This window comes from Palaemon carinicauda, chromosome 35, assembly GCF_036898095.1.
Source record: "Palaemon carinicauda isolate YSFRI2023 chromosome 35, ASM3689809v2, whole genome shotgun sequence".
Classification (NCBI taxonomy): domain Eukaryota; kingdom Metazoa; phylum Arthropoda; class Malacostraca; order Decapoda; family Palaemonidae; genus Palaemon; species Palaemon carinicauda.
The window spans coordinates 57,396,416-57,414,871 of record NC_090759.1 but is presented as its reverse complement, the minus strand read 5'-3'; the positions used below and the strand labels follow the sequence as shown (position 1 = coordinate 57,414,871).

General features: G+C 41.4%; 1 protein-coding gene across 2 annotated transcripts in view; it reads left to right on the top strand.

The window, feature by feature from the left end:
• Orc1 (origin recognition complex subunit 1) overlaps positions 1-18,456 on the top strand; it is a 141,320-nt gene that overhangs the window by 99,983 nt on the left and 22,881 nt on the right. The window contains exons 1-4 of one of the 2 annotated variants that reach the window (XM_068359072.1): positions 7,439-7,729; positions 12,765-12,892; positions 13,385-13,474; positions 17,453-17,547. In XM_068359072.1, coding sequence (XP_068215173.1) covers positions 7,593-7,729; positions 12,765-12,892; positions 13,385-13,474; positions 17,453-17,547 — 450 coding nt within the window. In that variant the 5' untranslated portion in view covers positions 7,439-7,592. Of the gene's footprint in view, positions 1-7,438; positions 7,730-12,764; positions 12,893-13,384; positions 13,475-17,452; positions 17,548-18,456 lie in introns of those variants that run through there. The other variant, XM_068359073.1, reaches the window with a different exon arrangement.

Below are 18,456 nucleotides of genomic sequence, written 5' to 3'. Positions count from 1 at the left end.
AGCATCTACCACCTCCTACAAAGGAAGCACAGGCCAGGATACATGGACATACCATCCTACCCTCCACAGCCACCTTATCCAAATATTTTCCAGAGAAAATACCGGGTGCAAGCACGGTACAAAGAGACAGTCTCTGCACCCAGTTGCAATAACTCTCTCCCCTTTGAACGGGACTGTGACTGCCAGTCATGCATGTATGCTATCTGGAGCAACACTGTAGGCCACAGCTCCATCACTCATGCTAAACCAGCTATGGACTCCAAAGCTGCCAGTAACACCCAGCGAACAGAAACTCCGGAACCACTGGACAACGAAGACCCACCTATCCCGGAGCCACCCACCCCATCTCCGGCACCACCTGTCCAGAAGACATCTGAAATAATGGAAACAGAGGACGCTCCACTCACCGCAACCCCGGAACCTGAGACCAACGTTTCAGCCATGGCTCTAGACCTGACTGAGGACAACCAACCACCGCAACTAGCAGAAATGCACCAGAGGATTGCAACTGCACACCATGCCTCTCACAGCTCCTAATGGAGGCTCGGGCAATCACCGAGAACGACCCAAGCTTAGACCTAAACTTGGCCGCTGCTGAGGAACCTACTCAGGAACCACAACCACCTGTCAGCCAACCCAAACAGCTTACCAAATTCAAGATGGCAGCTGTAGAAGGCTCACCGTCATATGCAGCAGTTGCTGCTATTGCCACTGCCAACCCTGGCATCAAGATCACAGCCAGGGCCAACCTAAAAGGGGATTTAATTATATCCCCGAAGGACCTCGCCAGCGTCAACATCCTCCAACAGGAACCCTCCCTGTCCCTCCTGGACCCCGAGAAGAGACTCAGACAGGCAGTGATCTATCGGTTTCCTGTCAACATGCCACTGTCATTCGTTACCGACTGCAGCAATATTGCAAAAGCCGAGAGGAAGCTTGACCACCGCAAACTTCCCACCAACGAAGTAGCAGTCACCTTTATTGGACAAATCCCTAAGGCACTGGATTTGGGCCTCTGGGGGAAGTTTCCCATCAGAAGTCCAAAACGAGAACCACTGCGTTGTTACAACTGCCAGCGCTATGGGCACCATAAGGAAGAGTGCAGGAACCCTACAATATGTGGAGTCTGCAGCCACCGCCATCCCACACAGGACTGCATTGATGCACATCGAAATGGGATAAAAACCCAGGCAAAATGTCCCAATTGTGCGGGACCCCATCATGCATGGAACGAGAAATGTCCTGAATTCTTGAAGAGGCTACCAACCCCACTGGCAGCCCCACCGAACAAACCTGAGGCTGCACCAAGGCAGACACCGAACAAACCTGAGGCTGCACCAAGGCAGACACCGAAACCCCAACGGATTCAACGAACCAGGCCTCCCCGGCGACAATCCGAGGCTCCCCCTCCAGGAGCCCCTACTGCAGCCACGAACCAAGAACCTAGCACTATCGCTAGCCCAGCTGAAGAGCCAACCTCCAACGCTGTTCAATCTCCTCCCCAACCCCCAGCAATATCTTCCATCTTATCCCTGGCAGAGGCCCTGCCAGTGGATACCTTGATCCCCCTAGTACTGCAACTACTAGTCAAAGTCTGCTCCCTTGCTAAGACTCCCTCCTCTGTAATTCATTCCCTCCTCAGTCCCTTAGTTTCACCCTCCCCGGTGCAGAGATAGGCATCTATGCTTAATCTGCCACTTTTTCCTACTGCACCAAGGCAGACACCGAACAAACCTGAGGCTGCACCAAGGCAGACACCGAAACCCCAACGGATTCAACGAACCAGGCCTCCCCGGCGACAATCCGAGGCTCCCCCTCCAGGAGCCCCTACTGCAGCCACGAACCAAGAACCTAGCACTATCGCTAGCCCAGCTGAAGAGCCAACCTCCAACGCTGTTCAATCTCCTCCCCAACCCCCAGCAATATCTTCCATCTTATCCCTGGCAGAGGCCCTGCCAGTGGATACCTTGATCCCCCTAGTACTGCAACTACTAGTCAAAGTCTGCTCCCTTGCTAAGACTCCCTCCTCTGTAATTCATTCCCTCTTCAGTCCCTTAGTTTCACCCTCCCCGGTGCAGAGATAGGCATCTATGCTTAATCTGCCACTTTTTCCTACTACTCGAATTCTTCCCTCCTCTCCCAGTCTCTCCTACTTACTGGGACTTACTGCTATCAACACTTTTACCTACTACTGAAACCTTTCATTTCGGCTCCAAGTGGTCCTGCTTCTTGGTCCGCAAGGTCATGCTCTTGGTGCTGAGCGACCACACTGGCAACCACGCTCAAGGGTCTGAGCAGTTGCAAGATCAATCTTTGCCAACCTGGCGACTATGCTCAAGGGGCTGAGCAGTCGCACCTGCAGCTACGCTCAATGAGCCTGAGTGGCTGCAAATCCAGACATGAAAGACTGGTACTGCTGTGACACTATTGCCTACTTAGGGCAATAAATACTACGGGCTGCTACGCAAAAGCCCGTGTCCAGCAGTAAGGCTGGGCAATCTTTTAACTTACTACCTATTTTTTGCGTATGATCACCTACGGGCCGACCAAGAGAAAGGCCCGTGCCAACAAGAAGTGTTGGCTTTAATACCCCAACAACAACAACACCTCTCTATGACGAAAATTAAGGCTGTTAAAGCAATTTAAAAAAAAATATACTGCAAAATGTGCTTGAAAAAAATAACCCCCTGGGGGTTAAGGTTTGGAAATTTCCAAATAGCCTAGGGGTAAAAGGGATAATAAGAAAATAGTTAATAGATTGCGAAGCCATAACATATGCAAGTATAACAAGCAGACCATCACAGAAGAGAAAATAGGAAGAAAATTGAAAACTGGAAATCTACCCTAAATCCAATACATTAAGACAAACATGTAGAGACTTTTATTTTGGAACCAACCAGCAATATAGAAAATATTTGAGCACTTCCAAGGTTTTGCAAGCATGGCTACCAACAATAATAAACTGTACATTTTATGTGGCTGTTTTTTTCATTTGTGTGTTTCCAGGTACCTCGTTGCTTTCTCCACAACACTGTGTGATTGTGGGCACACTACCTGAAGAAGCGTAGTAGGTGCAAAGCGCTGCAATCTGCAGAAAATTCATTATCATTAGTTACCTCCTACACAGACAACACAGCTTGCATACTTTTACTTCTAACTTCAAGTGCCTTTGAAGTGCCTTTCTAATCTTTCAACACTATTGCATAATGGCCTAGGGGCCAAACATATCCTCTCCACCCAAGTTACTACTAGGGAGGACCACTCAGTGACTGCGAATGGTTCAGCAGATTGGCCTCTGAGGACCCTCAACCCCCTTCCCTAGCATGACTAAGGTAGTCATCACTAGCAAAATCCACCAGGCTGTGATATGCAACTGGAACTCGGGGTCCCATAGATTAAGGTTCACTGAGGATTCCACTTGGCTACCACAACCCTTCCCATACTATGTTGTGGTGGAAGGACTTTCCTTAAGAATATGCATAAAATTCTTGTTATCTCATGGACACTATAGTCCATTTCTTTTAGCGATGCATATTTGCACCGACTCGCAGCGGTGCCCTTTTAGCTCGGAAAAGTTTCCAGATCGCTGATTGGTTGGACAAGATAATTCTAACCAATCAGCGACCAGGAAACTTTTCCGAGCTAAAAGGGCACCGCCGCGAGTCGGTGCAAATATGCATCGCTAAAAGAAATAGACTATAGTATTGAGAGGGCAGGAGGATAACTTCAAACGAAATGACAGTTCTGGGTCAATGAAAATAAACCATTTAGCAAAGAGTACACATTTGTGATGTTTAAGTTAGGACAAGCGAAGAGAATTGACCAATGTATGAAAATGTGCTGACAAAACCAAGATTCCTAAATGGAATATAAACAAATCCTAATATCAACAAGGAAACATTAAGAGGATGTCATATCGGTGAAAGCATACTGATATTTCAAACATTGAAATGGTTTGATCATGTGATGAAACTTGATAAGTGTAGTAATAAGATGAAATATAGTTGGAAAGTCTTGAAGGGAACAACTATCCACTTAACACTGTAATGGGAATGTTTTTTTATTAATAGAAATGAAATTATTATGATAAAAATGTCTGTAGTCCTCGGCGTAATACCTTGTACTTACACCATATTACACCTGATCTTAATCTCTTCTAAATAAGTCAACCGTGAGGTTCATACTACCAAATCTGTTTTTTCACAAGCACTAGATCCAGATACTTTTGTACGTAACCTAAATTGCTCTGGCAAACAATTGTGCTCTAACTATTGCAACTTATTGCACAGTTGTGGATTGACGACGAAAAACACTGTTCTAGAAATGTATTCAGTGTCCTACATAATATTTTTCACTTTGTATTTAATCATTGTTGGCAGCATGATGCTTCGACGCGTCCTTCGTTTGATATGCAGTTCTTCATCTTCTGTTGATTGCCCAGAGCTTTACTCCGGACAGAGGTTATATTTTTGCCATATGTGTGACCTACCCTTTCTTTGTGCCAGAAACAAAGTAGTCTATCCAATGATCTTAGGTTTTTGTTTCCAACAACAAGATTCATTCTAAATCTAGTAAAAGTATGTTCGACTTTGGTACAATACTTATGAATGTCGTTTTCATTTTCCGTAAATATTAGCCTCCTGGCTAGTACAGTGGTAACGTGTTCGCCTAGAATTCGCATGGCAGCGCATAGATTCTAACGCGGGACCATAAGTTTAAGCGGTTTACTGGGAAGGGTACTGCTATGTTGGGGCACCGCATTGGTGGTTGGGCTTCCCGGGCTGAAATTCTGGTGTGCATCTCTTCGTATGATACTGGAACTGAAACCTGACACCTTTTATAAACTCCATACTTGACAAAGTAGGAGGACTTTGTTGAGAAGCTATACTCGCTAGGCACCATCTTGCTGAGTTGGGTAAAGTTACAAAGATTAAGTTAATAAACGGGAAATCTATGTTTGGGTGAGACGGCCATGTCGTCCTGATGGAAGTTCCTATAAGTAGCTTCCATCAGGACGACATGGCTTGAGCCCAAAAAATATCATATCTTCCCCCAACCATAAAACAATACAATTAGTAAACTAGATGTATTAGAACTTTATTTGTAATGGCTTAATCAAGTATTTTTATAGGAATCAATCTGAAATGTATCAGCCTCACATAACTCATCAAAAAAAAAAAAAAAATATACTACATCAGTTTCATAGTAAGTGGTGACCCAAAGATTAAGTTTACAAAATTTCTACACATTTTACAACCTGGGATATGGCCATTTTGAGTAGTAGGTTGGCCAGGGCACCAGCCACTAATTGAGATACCACAGCTAGAAAGTTATGGGCTCTTTGACTGGCAAGAGAGTACTACATTGGATCCTTCTCTCTGGTTACGGCTCATTTTCCTTTTGCCTACACATACATCAAATAGTCTGGCCTATTCTTTACATAGTCTCCTATGTCTTCATACACCTGGCAACCATTGGTAAAGGTAGAAGAGAGACTTTAGCTATGGTAAGTAGCTCTTTTAGGAGAAGGATACTCCAAAATCAAACCATTGTTCTCAAGTCTTGGGTAGTGCCATAGCCTCTGTACCATGGTCTTCCAGTGTCTGAGGTTAGAGTTCTCTTGCTTTAGGGTACACTCAGGCACACTAATTCTGTCTCATTTTTCTTCCTCTTGTTTTTAAAGTTTTATAGTTTATATATCATAGATTTATTTTAATATTGTTGCTATTCTTAAAATATCTTATTTTAATTGTTAATTACTTTTCTTGTAGTTTATTTATGTCCTTATTTCCTTTCATTACGGGCTATTTTCCCTGTTGGAGCCCCTGGGTCTATAGCATACTGCTTTTCTAACCAGGGTTGTAGCTTAGCAAGTAAATAATAATGATAATTATCATTAGTGTATATGAACATGGTCAATAAAATGTGTATTTTATATGATCTAATACAAAATATCAAATTAGTAATAATAACTCAGATTTTGTAGGTCATAGAAAAGCTCAAATCTAATTTAAGGGATATGTGAATGATTGAGATAGTGCCAGGAGACAGTATAGATAGAATTATAAGAGATTTAGTGCCATCTTGTAATATGTTAATGGCTTACTTATATTTTTTTCTTGTCCAGTTTCACAATCTTGATGTATTTTTTATCAACCTTCATCCAAATGATTATTTTGTGCAAATAGAATATCTTGTTCTAAAAGTAATTCTGCTTTTGTTACATTATCTTAAAGCTTTTCTAAATATTTTGGTCTTGAAAAAACTTGACTGTTAACGCTGTTTCTTAAGACTTCATGATTTTCGAGGTTTATTACATTATTTTAATATCCAGCAAGAAGCCACAAATCACCTACAATATCTTTAATAATGGACCCAAACTCTCATTGCATTTTATGAATGAATTCTGAATGTGAACACTGTATAATACAATTAGTAAGTTAATTATTAATCCTCTTGTGATATAGTTTTCCCTGTTCAGTTCAATTTTTGTGTTGATATAAAGAAACTGTGCTGGTAGCACATGAAGATGAAATACATTATAATTTTGTTTGCATTTTGCTGTGCAGCCTCTTTTTAACTATTACTAAATAATGTTTTATCTTATATCTTATTGCTCTTCCTCTTGTTTTGTTAAACTTTTTATAGTTTATAAAGTGATATTTATTTTAATATTGTTGCTCTTGAAATATTTTTTTCCTTGTTTCCTTTCCTCACTGAGCTACTTTCCCTGTTGGAGCCCCTGGGCTTATACATTCCTGCTTTTCCAGCTAGGGTTGTAGCTTAGCAAGAAATAATAATAATAATAATAATAATAATAATAATAATAATAATAATAATAATAATAAGAGCCCCGCATTTAATCTTAGCTCTTGGTGGTCTTTTTGGCTCCACCTCTGACGTAAATGCGCCAAAGTAGTTCCGTATTCTATCCCGATCTTTACATAACAACCTCATTGTATTTTTTTTGTAAATACGAACTCTATACTGTCAAATAAAAAAGAAAAAGAATATTATTTTACCTGGAATATAATAAACAATAATATAACTAGTATAGAAGGTTCGTAGATTAATTGTTTATAATTCTTTCCATTATTTAACTATATAATGTGTTGTGTTTTACACCTATTTTGAAAACTTTCCTCATACCGTTCCCGCCAAATGTTTGTTTACATCGAACAGCTGATACAGGGTTGCCATTCGTACGATAATTATAGTACGTGTACGATTATTTTGGGTCCGGTACGATGTACGATACATACCTAAGGTATAAACAATGTAGGTGTGTGTGGGTTTAATTAAACAATTATACTAAAATCTTTTGAAATAAGTCAATCATGTAACACCCTAATAATTATATTGAAACTGTGTACGATAATCTTGGTTGAAAAACGACAATTTTAAGGCTCATGTACGATAATTCAGTCGAAATAATCTGGCAACCCTGAGCTGATAGAAAGACCGCCTTGTCAGAGGTGTCCTGACGAAGATTACGTTTAATTAACTATTTTAAAGTGTATATTACCTTTTAAGTGAAGTAATTATCAAGAATTTGTGTGAATAAAGGTCCCCGGGACACAAGAAGAGCGAAAATGGTTATTTCGGAGAGAATAAGACTGAAGATGATGGGGAAGCGGCCGCCCGTGAGAAGCTTTTCATGGATTGGAAATCCTTTAGATGTTACCAATAAAGACAGGAAACATAAGGACAAACTACGGTTTTATTATAGGTTAGCATTACCCGGTGATTCATTATTATGGGGTTCAAACTAGCCCGTTAGTTGTTAATTCTATTCGTCATGCCTTCTCTATCACGAGATTCAATACTACACAGTATTCTACAAGTTTTATTCCAGCTGTGACCAGATTGTGGAATGATCTTACTAATTGGGTAGTTGAAACGGTAGATCTTCAAAAATTTACACTTGCGGGAAATGTTTGTGGTGTATGTATGCTAGCGACCACCTGTATGTATGATGATGGCTGACTTGGAATACGACATTGTAAGTAGGTAAGAACATGGCTTGTAGGTTAGGTTATGGGGGAAGTTTAGGTTAGTTGATATCCATTTTGAAGCCTTTGTATGTCAGTGGCCAGTTGCTCCCTTGTGGATTAATCAACTAACCTCAACTCCCCCCCCCCTTAACCTAACCTATAAGCCGTGTCCTTACCTACTTACCCAACGGCGTTAACTCCCCTGCGACACCCCCTTACACTGCCGAATTCTAAGTTAGCCGTAATCATACATGCAAGTGGCTGCTATCATACATAAAACCCTCCATTTTTAATGCAAATGGGAGGAACTGGCTGCTGATGTACAAAGGCTCCAAATGTTTTTATGTTGACAGGTTGACACAAGTTTTTTTTAGTTTATATGTGAACATTTCTTTTAGTGATGTTACTGTTTTTAGAATATTCTATTTTGACCGTTCAATACTTCTATAGTTTATTTATTTCCTTTCCACACTGGGCTGTGTTTTTCACTGTTGGAGCCCTTGGTGCTTACAGCATCCTGCTTTTCTAACCAGGGGTGTAGTTTAGCTGTTAATAATAATGATATATTTAATGCAGGTTGAAATCGTTTTACGTATATAGTGGAACAGTAAATTATAACCCGAAAACTAATTAACTAATAAAGTAAAATTAATGTCTGTCTCCACACTAGATATTATAGAACAACACGGGAAAAGCTTTACTAATAAAGAAATGCGGTTTTTATATTGACAAACTTGTTTTCTTTGAATATTACCTTCATTTCCATCTTGTTCTATAATTTTACCCCAAAATTAGGCTAACAGATTTATCCTGCTGATGACTATACTGTACCTATCGGTATGGTAGGCTAGCCCATTTAGACCTAGTGGTAATATTACGGTAGAGTCCCACCCAGCGCCATTACCGATAGCCAGTACATAGGAGCTTGATGTTTCTCTTTTTTCGCGAGTGAAGCAAGCGCACGGCGGAGCAAAAACCATTCGACTCTATTAAAATATTACTGAAATCTAATGGTGTTTGCTCCGCTGTGTGCTCGCTTCGCTCACGAAAAAAAAAACATCAAGCTCCCAAGCACTAGCAAGCTGTAATGGCGCTGGTTGGGACGTTACTGTAATATTACCGGCCTAGTCGTCCTCTTGGCTTTACTTGTACAGTAGATTATTGTAACATCCTCTTTATCTCCCCACCCTCCGCTTGTGTTCCAGCATGGCTACTGTTACAAGATGTGTTCAGTATATTTTGAAATTACAGTGATGCCTCAGGATACGAAAGTAATCCGTTCAGGATACGGTTTCGTATCCTGATTTTTTCGTATCCTGAGTCACGTTTTACATGTAAATAGCCTAATCCGTTCCAAGCCTTACAAAAAGTCACCTTTTCTTTCATAAACACACTAAACTGTAGTAATAAACATGCAATGTAGCCATTCCTATCATTCAATAATTAACCCAACCGTTAAAAACAGCCTAATCCATTCCAGAAACCACCATGAGATTATTCAATAATGTAATTATAGCCTAGTTATCCCCTCCAAGCCCTAAGAAAACGGTCCATTTTCTTTACTACTGTATAAAAGTTACGGTACTGTATGTAAAGCATTTGGATCAGTGAATGTGTATTGTTACCTATACACCTAAATTAAGGGTTGATACCCTGAAAAAAAAGGTACTGTACTCTCGGCGACGAGTTAGGATCTCGTAAGCTTTTCGTATCCTGAAAATTTTTTCGTATACTGGGGCATAAAAATCTTTGTATCGCTTTTCGTATCCTGAATTTTTCGTAAGCAGAAACTTTCGTATCGTGAATTTTTCGTAAGCAGAAACTTTCGTATCCAGAGGTATCACTGTATATGTAATTTCATCTATTTTGGTAATTGATTATATTTAAAACATCTCAGTCACTATAGAGCTGTTGTTGCTCACCTGAAAGTCATAAATATAATTGAAGTAAAGACCCACACGGTTGGCTTGACCAGTAAACCCATGTACTATTTGCCGAAACAAAGGAGGATGAAGATAATGTTTATTTGCGAGTAAAACGAGCCCTGGTGAGGCAAAGACCATCAGATAGACGGGTTATGAATTCTAGGTAATTCATCTTCATCATCTCCAATGCCTATTGACGTAAAGGTCCTCGGTTAGATTTTGCCATTCGTCTAGTGCTTTTAACCCTTTTACCCCCAAAGGACGTACTGGTACTTTTTACAAAACTCATCCCTTTACCCCCATTGACGTACTGGTACGTCCTTGCAAAAAACTTCTATTTATATTTTTTTTTTTTTTTTATTTTTGCTAACTTTATGAGAAACTTCAGGCATTTTTCAAAAGAATGAGACCAACCTGACCTCTCTATGACGAAAATTAAGGCTGTTAGAGCAATTTAAAAAATATATCTTGCAAAATGTGCTTGAAAAAAAAAAAACGCCTGTGGGTTAAGGGTTGGAAAGTTCCAAATAGCCTGGGGGTAAAAGGGTTGATCAATACTTCTCCATTCATCATTTCCTATTTCACACTTCATAGTCCTCAGCCACGTAGGCTTGTGTCTTCCAACTCCTCTAGTGCCTTGTGGAGCCCAGTTAAAAGTTTGGTGAACTAATCTCTCAGGTGATTACTACTATACTGCAATTTCATGCCAGTTACATGAACCTTCACCCTTTTACCCCCAGGCTATTTGGAAATTTCCAACCCTTAACCCCTAGGGGATTATTTTTTCCCCAGCACATTTTGCAGTATATTTTTTTTAAATTGCTCTAACAGGCTTAATTTTTGTCATAGAGAGGTCAGGTTGGTCTCATTCTCTTGGAAAATGCCTGAATTTTCTCAAAAAATTATTAAAAATATGAAAAAAATAATTTTTATAGCATTTTTTGCAAGAACGTAGCGGTACGTCCATGGGGGTAAAGGGATGGCTTTTGTGAAACGTACCAGTACGTCCTTTGGGGGTAAAAGGGTTAAACAGTATTTTTCCAACTGATTATTTAGTGTTTATGTTTCTGACCATTACTTTGACTGCAAAGCTCTTGTCTTCTGCCCCCCCCCCCCCAAAAAAAAAAAAAAAAAAAAAAAGAGAAAAAAAAAACTGGTTTCCTATTAGGATTGCCCATAATTCTGTGTATATGGAGGGGTCTGTTAGAAAAACTCATGAACAGTGGGTTGACCCAATATTCATGGTTCGAACTCCAGTCAGGAACGTTTCCATGGGGTCATATAATTTAAGGATATAATGAGAAATGATCTTCCCATTCTTAACCAACAGTAAGAAACGTAATAGCATAAGCAATATAATGTACTGGTCAATTAGGCCTATTAGCCATCTTCTTTCCAAACATATATAAGGAATAAATAATTTCGAGGGGTCTAATAATTAGGCACGCTCGCTTAAACCCACCATTGTGTTTTTGAAAGTAGTGGTGCTCCTGAGTTGGTGCTTAATGTTTAGTGACCTTCAGTTGGGATTCAATTGCGAGGGAAGCTCTGAAATTTTTAAGGTGAATATGACATTCCTAATTAGAAGGCCACTCATTCAAGCGCAGATCTCCACTGCGGCAGCTTATTTCTCGACCTTTTGCTCAACCTTGACATTAACATGCTTTATTTGGCTTGGATTTTCATACACTCAAATATGAACCAAGTTGGAAGTCTCTGTGATAATGCTGTCCAAATTTATGGCTGATTACGTGAATTGAACATTTTGCTTGACCGTGACCTTCACCTTCCAAAATTTTAATCATTTCTACCTTTTTACATAAGAGTTAATCCCTGCAAGTTTCATTACTCTACGATTAAAATTGTGACCAGGAATCTGTTCTCGAACATGGGGGTAAATCATAACCTCCTTCCAACTTCGTTGGCGGAGGTAATGATATAAGTTAGAAAGAAGGTTCTCGCCTTACAAACACAAATCCAACTGCGATATTGTTTCAAAAGTTCATGCACTGTAATAGGCTGATGAAATATTGTAAAAAAAAATATACAGTATACCAGAACAGTAATTCAGTACAATAAGCAAAACAACACTTGCAATGAACTGATATTTATTTCATATGAAACAGGACTACAGTACAGTATTTGTTGACTTTTGCAATTGGAAATTTTAGGGGTTATAGTTAGGTTAGGCCTGTCCTAGAAAAAAGAAATATGCAATAACCTGATATGTATTTCATATGAAACGGGACTAATTGTTGACTTTTGTAGCTGGAAATTGTAGGCATGGTGCTGTAGTTAGGCTAGTTCTCTTCTAGAACTATCAGAATTCGACTTACAATCAGCCTCTTTCAATTTATAATCAACTTCTTTCGATTTACATTCAACTTCTTTTGACTTACAATCAGCTTCTTCCGACTTACAATCAGCTTCTTTCGATTTACAATCAACTTCTTTCGATTTACATTCAACTTCTTTTGACTTACAATCAGCTTCTTCCAACTTACAATCAGCTTCTTCCGACTTATAGTTAGCTTCTTCCGACTTACAGTTAGCTTCTTCCAACTTACAGTTAGCTTCTTCCAACTTACAATCAGCTTCTTCCGACTTACAATCAGCTTCTTCCAACTTGCAATCAGCTTCTTCCGACTTACAATCAGCTTCTTCAACTTAAAATCAGCTTCTTCCAACTTGCAATCAGCTTCTTCCGACTTAAAATCAGCTTCTTCCAACTTGCAATCAGCTTCTTCCGACTTACAATCAGCTTCTTGTAACCTATCAAGATTGTAAGTTGAGCACCTTATACAGTATATAACATTCACATTAATGTTAATTTATTTTCTTTCAGTGGATTCTGCATGTCAGGAACTTCGTATCGCGTCGGGGACTGTGTGTACGTACAGAATGAGGATGCTTCAAACCCCTTTGACTCGGAAGAATGTGACATAGCAAGAATTGTGAAGTGCTATGACAATGGTGTGTAAATTTTCATAGATTTTTTTGTTTGAAATTATTGATATATAGGACAGCGAAAGATTTCAGTATGAAACTGTCAGTAGTTAGTTAACCCTTTTTCCCTCAAGCTATTTGGAACTTTCCAACCCTTAACCCCCAGGGGTTATTTTTTTTCAAGCACATTTTGTAGTATATTTTTTTAAAATTGCTCTAGCAGCCTTAACTTTTGTCATAGAGAGGTCAGGTTGGTCTCATTCTTTTGGAAAATGCCTGAAATTTCTCGTAAAGTTATCAAAAATATGCAAAAAAATGTATTAAGCAGTATTTTGCAAGGACGTACCGGTACATCCATGGGGGTAAAGGGATGAGTTTTGTGAAACGTACCAGTATGTCCTTTGTGGGTTAAAGGGTTAACAAAGACTTGGGTATAGTGAGAGATTTTATTTTATTTTAAATACATTAATAAGGTTTTGTTTGAAATAACTTTACTGCATATATTTCCTAATATTTCAGGTGAAAAAAAGGACAATAGAAGAGCAATTGTGAAGTGGTACTCTCGCATAACCGTCGTCAACATGAGAGAGCGTAGGAGAGTTTCTCATGGTACGTGTCTCCTGGGCGTTGCATTTGTTGATGTGCATGGTCCGAATAGTACCTGATTATGTCCACTGTGTATTGTAAAAGTGTCGAGGGGTTTAATGAAAAAATGTATTGATTTACAATGGGGCATCTTTACTCTTGAAACTCATTACATGCAGTGAAGTTGTCCGCCTGGTAATTCATGGTGGATTTTGATTTAATACTGTAAATTGCTTTATCAACATCACTATGTCACGTTTCTAGACACTCGCAGTAGGGCTTGCCTGGTCACGTTCTAGACGCTTGCAGTAGGGCTTCCCTGGTCACGCTCTAGACGCTCGCAGTAGGGCTTGCCTGGTCACGTTCTAGACGCTTGCAGTAGGGCTTCCCTGGTCACGCTCTAGACGCTCGCAGTAGGGCTTGCCTGGTCACGTTCTAGACGCTCGCAGTAGGGCTTGCCTGGCCACGCTCTAGACGCTCGCAGTAGGGCTTGCCTGGCCACGTTCTAGACGCTCGCAGTAGGGCTTGCCTGGCCACGCTCTAGACGCTCGCAGTAGGGCTTGCCTGGTCACGTTCTAGACACTCGCAGTAGGGCTTCCCTGGTCACGTTCTGGACTCTCGCAGTAGGGCTTGCCTGGTCACGTTCTAGACGCTCGCAGTAGGGCTTGCCTGGTCACGTTCTAGTAGGGCTTGCCTGGTCACGTTCTAGACGCTCGCAGTAGGGCTTGCCTGGTCACGTTCTAGTAGGGCTTGCCTGGTCACGTTCTAGACGCTCGCAGTAGGGCTTGCCTGGTCACGTTCTAGTAGGGCTTGCCTGGTCACGTTCTAGACGCTCGCAGTAGGGCTTGCCTGGTCACGTTCTAGACGCTCGCAGTAGGGCTTGCCTGGCCACGCTCTAGACGCTCGCAGTAGGGCTTGCCTGGCCACGTTCTAGACGCTCGCAGTAGGGCTTGCCTGGCCACGCTCTAGACGCTCGCAGTAGGGCTTGCCTGGCCACGTTCTAGACGCTCGCAGTAGGGCTTGCCTGGCCACGCTCTAGACGCTCGCAGTAGGGCTTGCCTGGCCACGCTCTAGACGCTCGCAGTAGGGCTTGCCTGGCCACGCTCTAGACGCTCGCAGTAGGGCTTGCCTGGCCACGCTCTAGACGCTCGCAGTAGGGCTTGCCTGGCCACGCTCTAGACGCTCGCAGTAGGGCTTGCCTGGCCACGCTCTAGACGCTCGCAGTAGGGCTTGCCTGGCCACGCTCTAGACGCTCGCAGTAGGGCTTGCCTGGCCACGCTCTAGACGCTCGCAGTAGGGCTTGCCTGGCCACGCTCTAGACACTCGCAGTAGGGCTTGCCTGGCCACGCTCTAGACACTCGCAGTAGGGCTTGCCTGGCCACGCTCTAGACACTCGCAGTAGGGCTTGCCTGGCCACGCTCTAGACACTCGCAGTAGGGCTTGCCTGGCCACGCTCTAGACACTCGCAGTAGGGCTTGCCTGGCCACGCTCTAGACACTCGCAGTAGGGCTTGCCTGGCCACGCTCTAGACACTCGCAGTAGGGCTTGCCTGGCCACGCTCTAGACACTCGCAGTAGGGCTTGCCTGGCCACGCTCTAGACACTCGCAGTAGGGCTTGCCTGGCCACGCTCTAGACACTCGCAGTAGGGCTTGCCTGGCCACGCTCTAGACACTCGCAGTAGGGCTTGCCTGGCCACGCTCTAGACACTCGCAGTAGGGCTTGCCTGGCCACGCTCTAGACACTCGCAGTAGGGCTTGCCTGGCCACGCTCTAGACACTCGCAGTAGGGCTTGCCTGGCCACGCTCTAGACACTCGCAGTAGGGCTTGCCTGGCCACGCTCTAGACACTCGCAGTAGGGCTTGCCTGGCCACGCTCTAGACACTCGCAGTAGGGCTTGCCTGGCCACGCTCTAGACACTCGCAGTAGGGCTTGCCTGGCCACGCTCTAGACACTCGCAGTAGGGCTTCCCTGGTCACGTTCTAGACACTCGCAGTGGAGCTTGCCTGGAGGATTTGTTCAATTAAGTTGGAAAAAAACCTGTCATTGAAATAGTAGGACATTTGAGTAAGAGGAAACTGAAGAGATTAGATGGAAAGTAAAGGGAAGGGATTATTGCATCTGGAGTTGGAAGGGTGTGGCCACGAACATTTAGCACAGTGTACCACAGGCACATTGCTAATTGTACTCCCCATGCACTATTGTTAAGATTCAATACAATTTATAAGGTTAATTATTTTTTGTCAATACTGTATTTGGTCATAAATCTTGCTCGACTTCTGTCAGGGTAAAACTTCTAGTGTGCAGTATTGGTTTTTTAATTTTAATATTCCATTTCCCTGTATAATAATTTTAAGATTTTGGTATACTGTATCAATATACATACATACATACATACATACATATACCAAAGACACTTCCCCCAATTTTGGGGGGTAGCCGACATCAACAAATGAAACAAAACAAAAAAAGGGGACCTCTACTCTCTACGTTCCTCCAGCCTAACCAGGGACTCAACCGAGTTCAGCTGGTACTGCTAGAGTGCCACAGCCCACCCTCCCACATTATCCACCACAGATGAAGCTTCATAATGCTGAATTCCCTACTGCTGCTACCTCCGCGGTCATCTAAGGCACCGGAGGAAGCAGCAGGATCAATATACAGTATACCAAAATCTTAAATCTTTGTTACTTGACCTTACAGTTTACAAGACTTGAAAATTCATGTTGAGTAACTCCATGGTATAGTTGACACAGTAATATTTTTTCCTATTCTGACATTAGCATTAGAACAGATGCTTCATGATAGAAGTCTTTTATGACGGTGGTGGTTCTTCTTCTTCCCAGCTGGTTCCCATTTTTATATGGGGTCGCCGTTGTGGATGAGCCGTTTCCATCTTTTTCTATTCTGCGCTTCTGCCTCATCAATCCCCCTCTCCTGTAAGTCTCCGCTCACACAGTCCTTCCATCTCTTTCTTGGTCTCCCTCTTCTTCTTCTTCCCTGAACCTCCATCTCCATAGTATGTCTCCCAACGTGGTCCTCATCTCTCCTCATCAGGTGTCCATACCATCTCAGCCTCCCTTCCTGCACTTTCTTTGATATTTCCACCACCTTTGTCGACCCCTTTATGTAGTAATTTTTTATCCAATCCTCTCTTGTCACCCCAGACATCCACCTAAGCATTTTCATTTCCGCCACATCCATCTTCTATTTTCCTATAAACCACGGGATCAGACGTCGTTGAAGAAGTATTCCTTCACTCGGTAGTTTGACGAGTTAGAGATATATACCTCGGCGAGTGTCGATTAAACCTCAGGTAAAGTGTCCCTAATGGGATTGGCTTTGTAACCTCTCTTTGCTTCTGGCAAATTTTTGAGGACCTCCAAATAAGGTTCAAGGTTGTATGTAATTCCAACTACAGTGAGATTTATCACCCTGCAAATTTTCCTGTAATGTGTGTGAAATATTAAATGATCATATGGTAAAACATTTTACCTATTTTTAATTACAGTATAGCCTATTTTCCCTATGATCAAGACATTATGGAATACCATAATCTTGGCTCACATAACTTTTCCTTTTAACTCGGTGACATGTCCCTTTTCAATAGCCTTGTCTCCAAGAAAGCATTTTTGTAATTTCTCATAAAGTGGTTGCTTGTTTTACTGATTTAGCGTTACTGTTTCAAGAAAATCCATATTTGTTAATGTCAAGAAAATCCATATTTGTTAATGTCAAGAAAATCCATATTTGTTAATGTCAAGAAAATCCATATTTGTTAATGTCAAGAAAATCCATATTTGTTAATGTCAAGAAAATCCATATTTGTTAATGTCAAGAAAATCCATATTTGTTAATGTCAAGAAAATCCATATTTGTTAATGTCAAGAAAATCCATATTTGTTAATGTCAGTTCCAGATTTTGTTACACTTTATTTATGTTTTACCAGAACTAAGTTATTGTTGATTATGTGATGTCTACAAAAAACCTCTTAATATTTCAGGTATTCCGGAAACTGTCTCTGGTCTAGAGGTTGTCAGAGAAGAACGTTGCTTTGACATAGATGTTGATATAGAGAGTATGTTCGGCCTCTGTTGTGTAAGTATAGGTCCTTTATTCATACAGCCTATTATAGAGTTACTCTAATTTATTTGTTTTAACAGCAAGTGCAGCAACAATAATTAATACATTAATTTTATAAAATCTATAGAAATTATTTTGATGAAATGGCTAAATGTAAGTCACTCTGTCACTGGTCTGGTAAGTGGTGGTGATCTACAATGTTCTGAAGATGGGCAGTCTTCTTGACTTGTCCAAGCAAACAGAGCCTCAAGTAATGACTGCGAAAAAAGCAAGCTATCAACTTACCTTGGCATCATATTAAAGCATAGGATGAAAATTCGTAGTACTGACTTTATTCAGATACAAAAATTTCATGAAGAGTTTGAAATAGTCATTCCATAACTCGGTCACACCTGGAAAGGATGTACAGTAATATGTACATACATACATACATATACCAAAGGCACTTCCCCCAATTTTGGGGGGTAGCCGACATCAACAAGAAACAAAACAAAAAAGGGGACCTCTACTCTCTACGTTCCTCCAGCCTAACCAGGGACTCAGCCGAGTTCAGCTGGTACTGCTAGGGTGCCACAGCCCAACCTCCCACATTTCCACAGTAATATGTAAAAGATGTAATTGATAGTGGCACTTGACTGATAAAAGGTGTCCCACCTAGAGAAAGGATCACCCCTTTACTAATCGATTTACACTGTCTGCCGATTAAATCGAGAATTAAATTTAAAATATGTACAAAAACCCACCAAGTTATCAGAACCGGGCATCCAAAATACTTAAGAGAATTGCTTCATATTGCGCAGCCAACAAATCGTGTTGACACGAGAATAGTTACAGATGGCTTCAAACTGTTGGAGCCTAGATTTATGTCTACTTTAGGCTCCAGAGCCTTTAAATATGCAGCCCCGAGACTATATAATAAGCTCC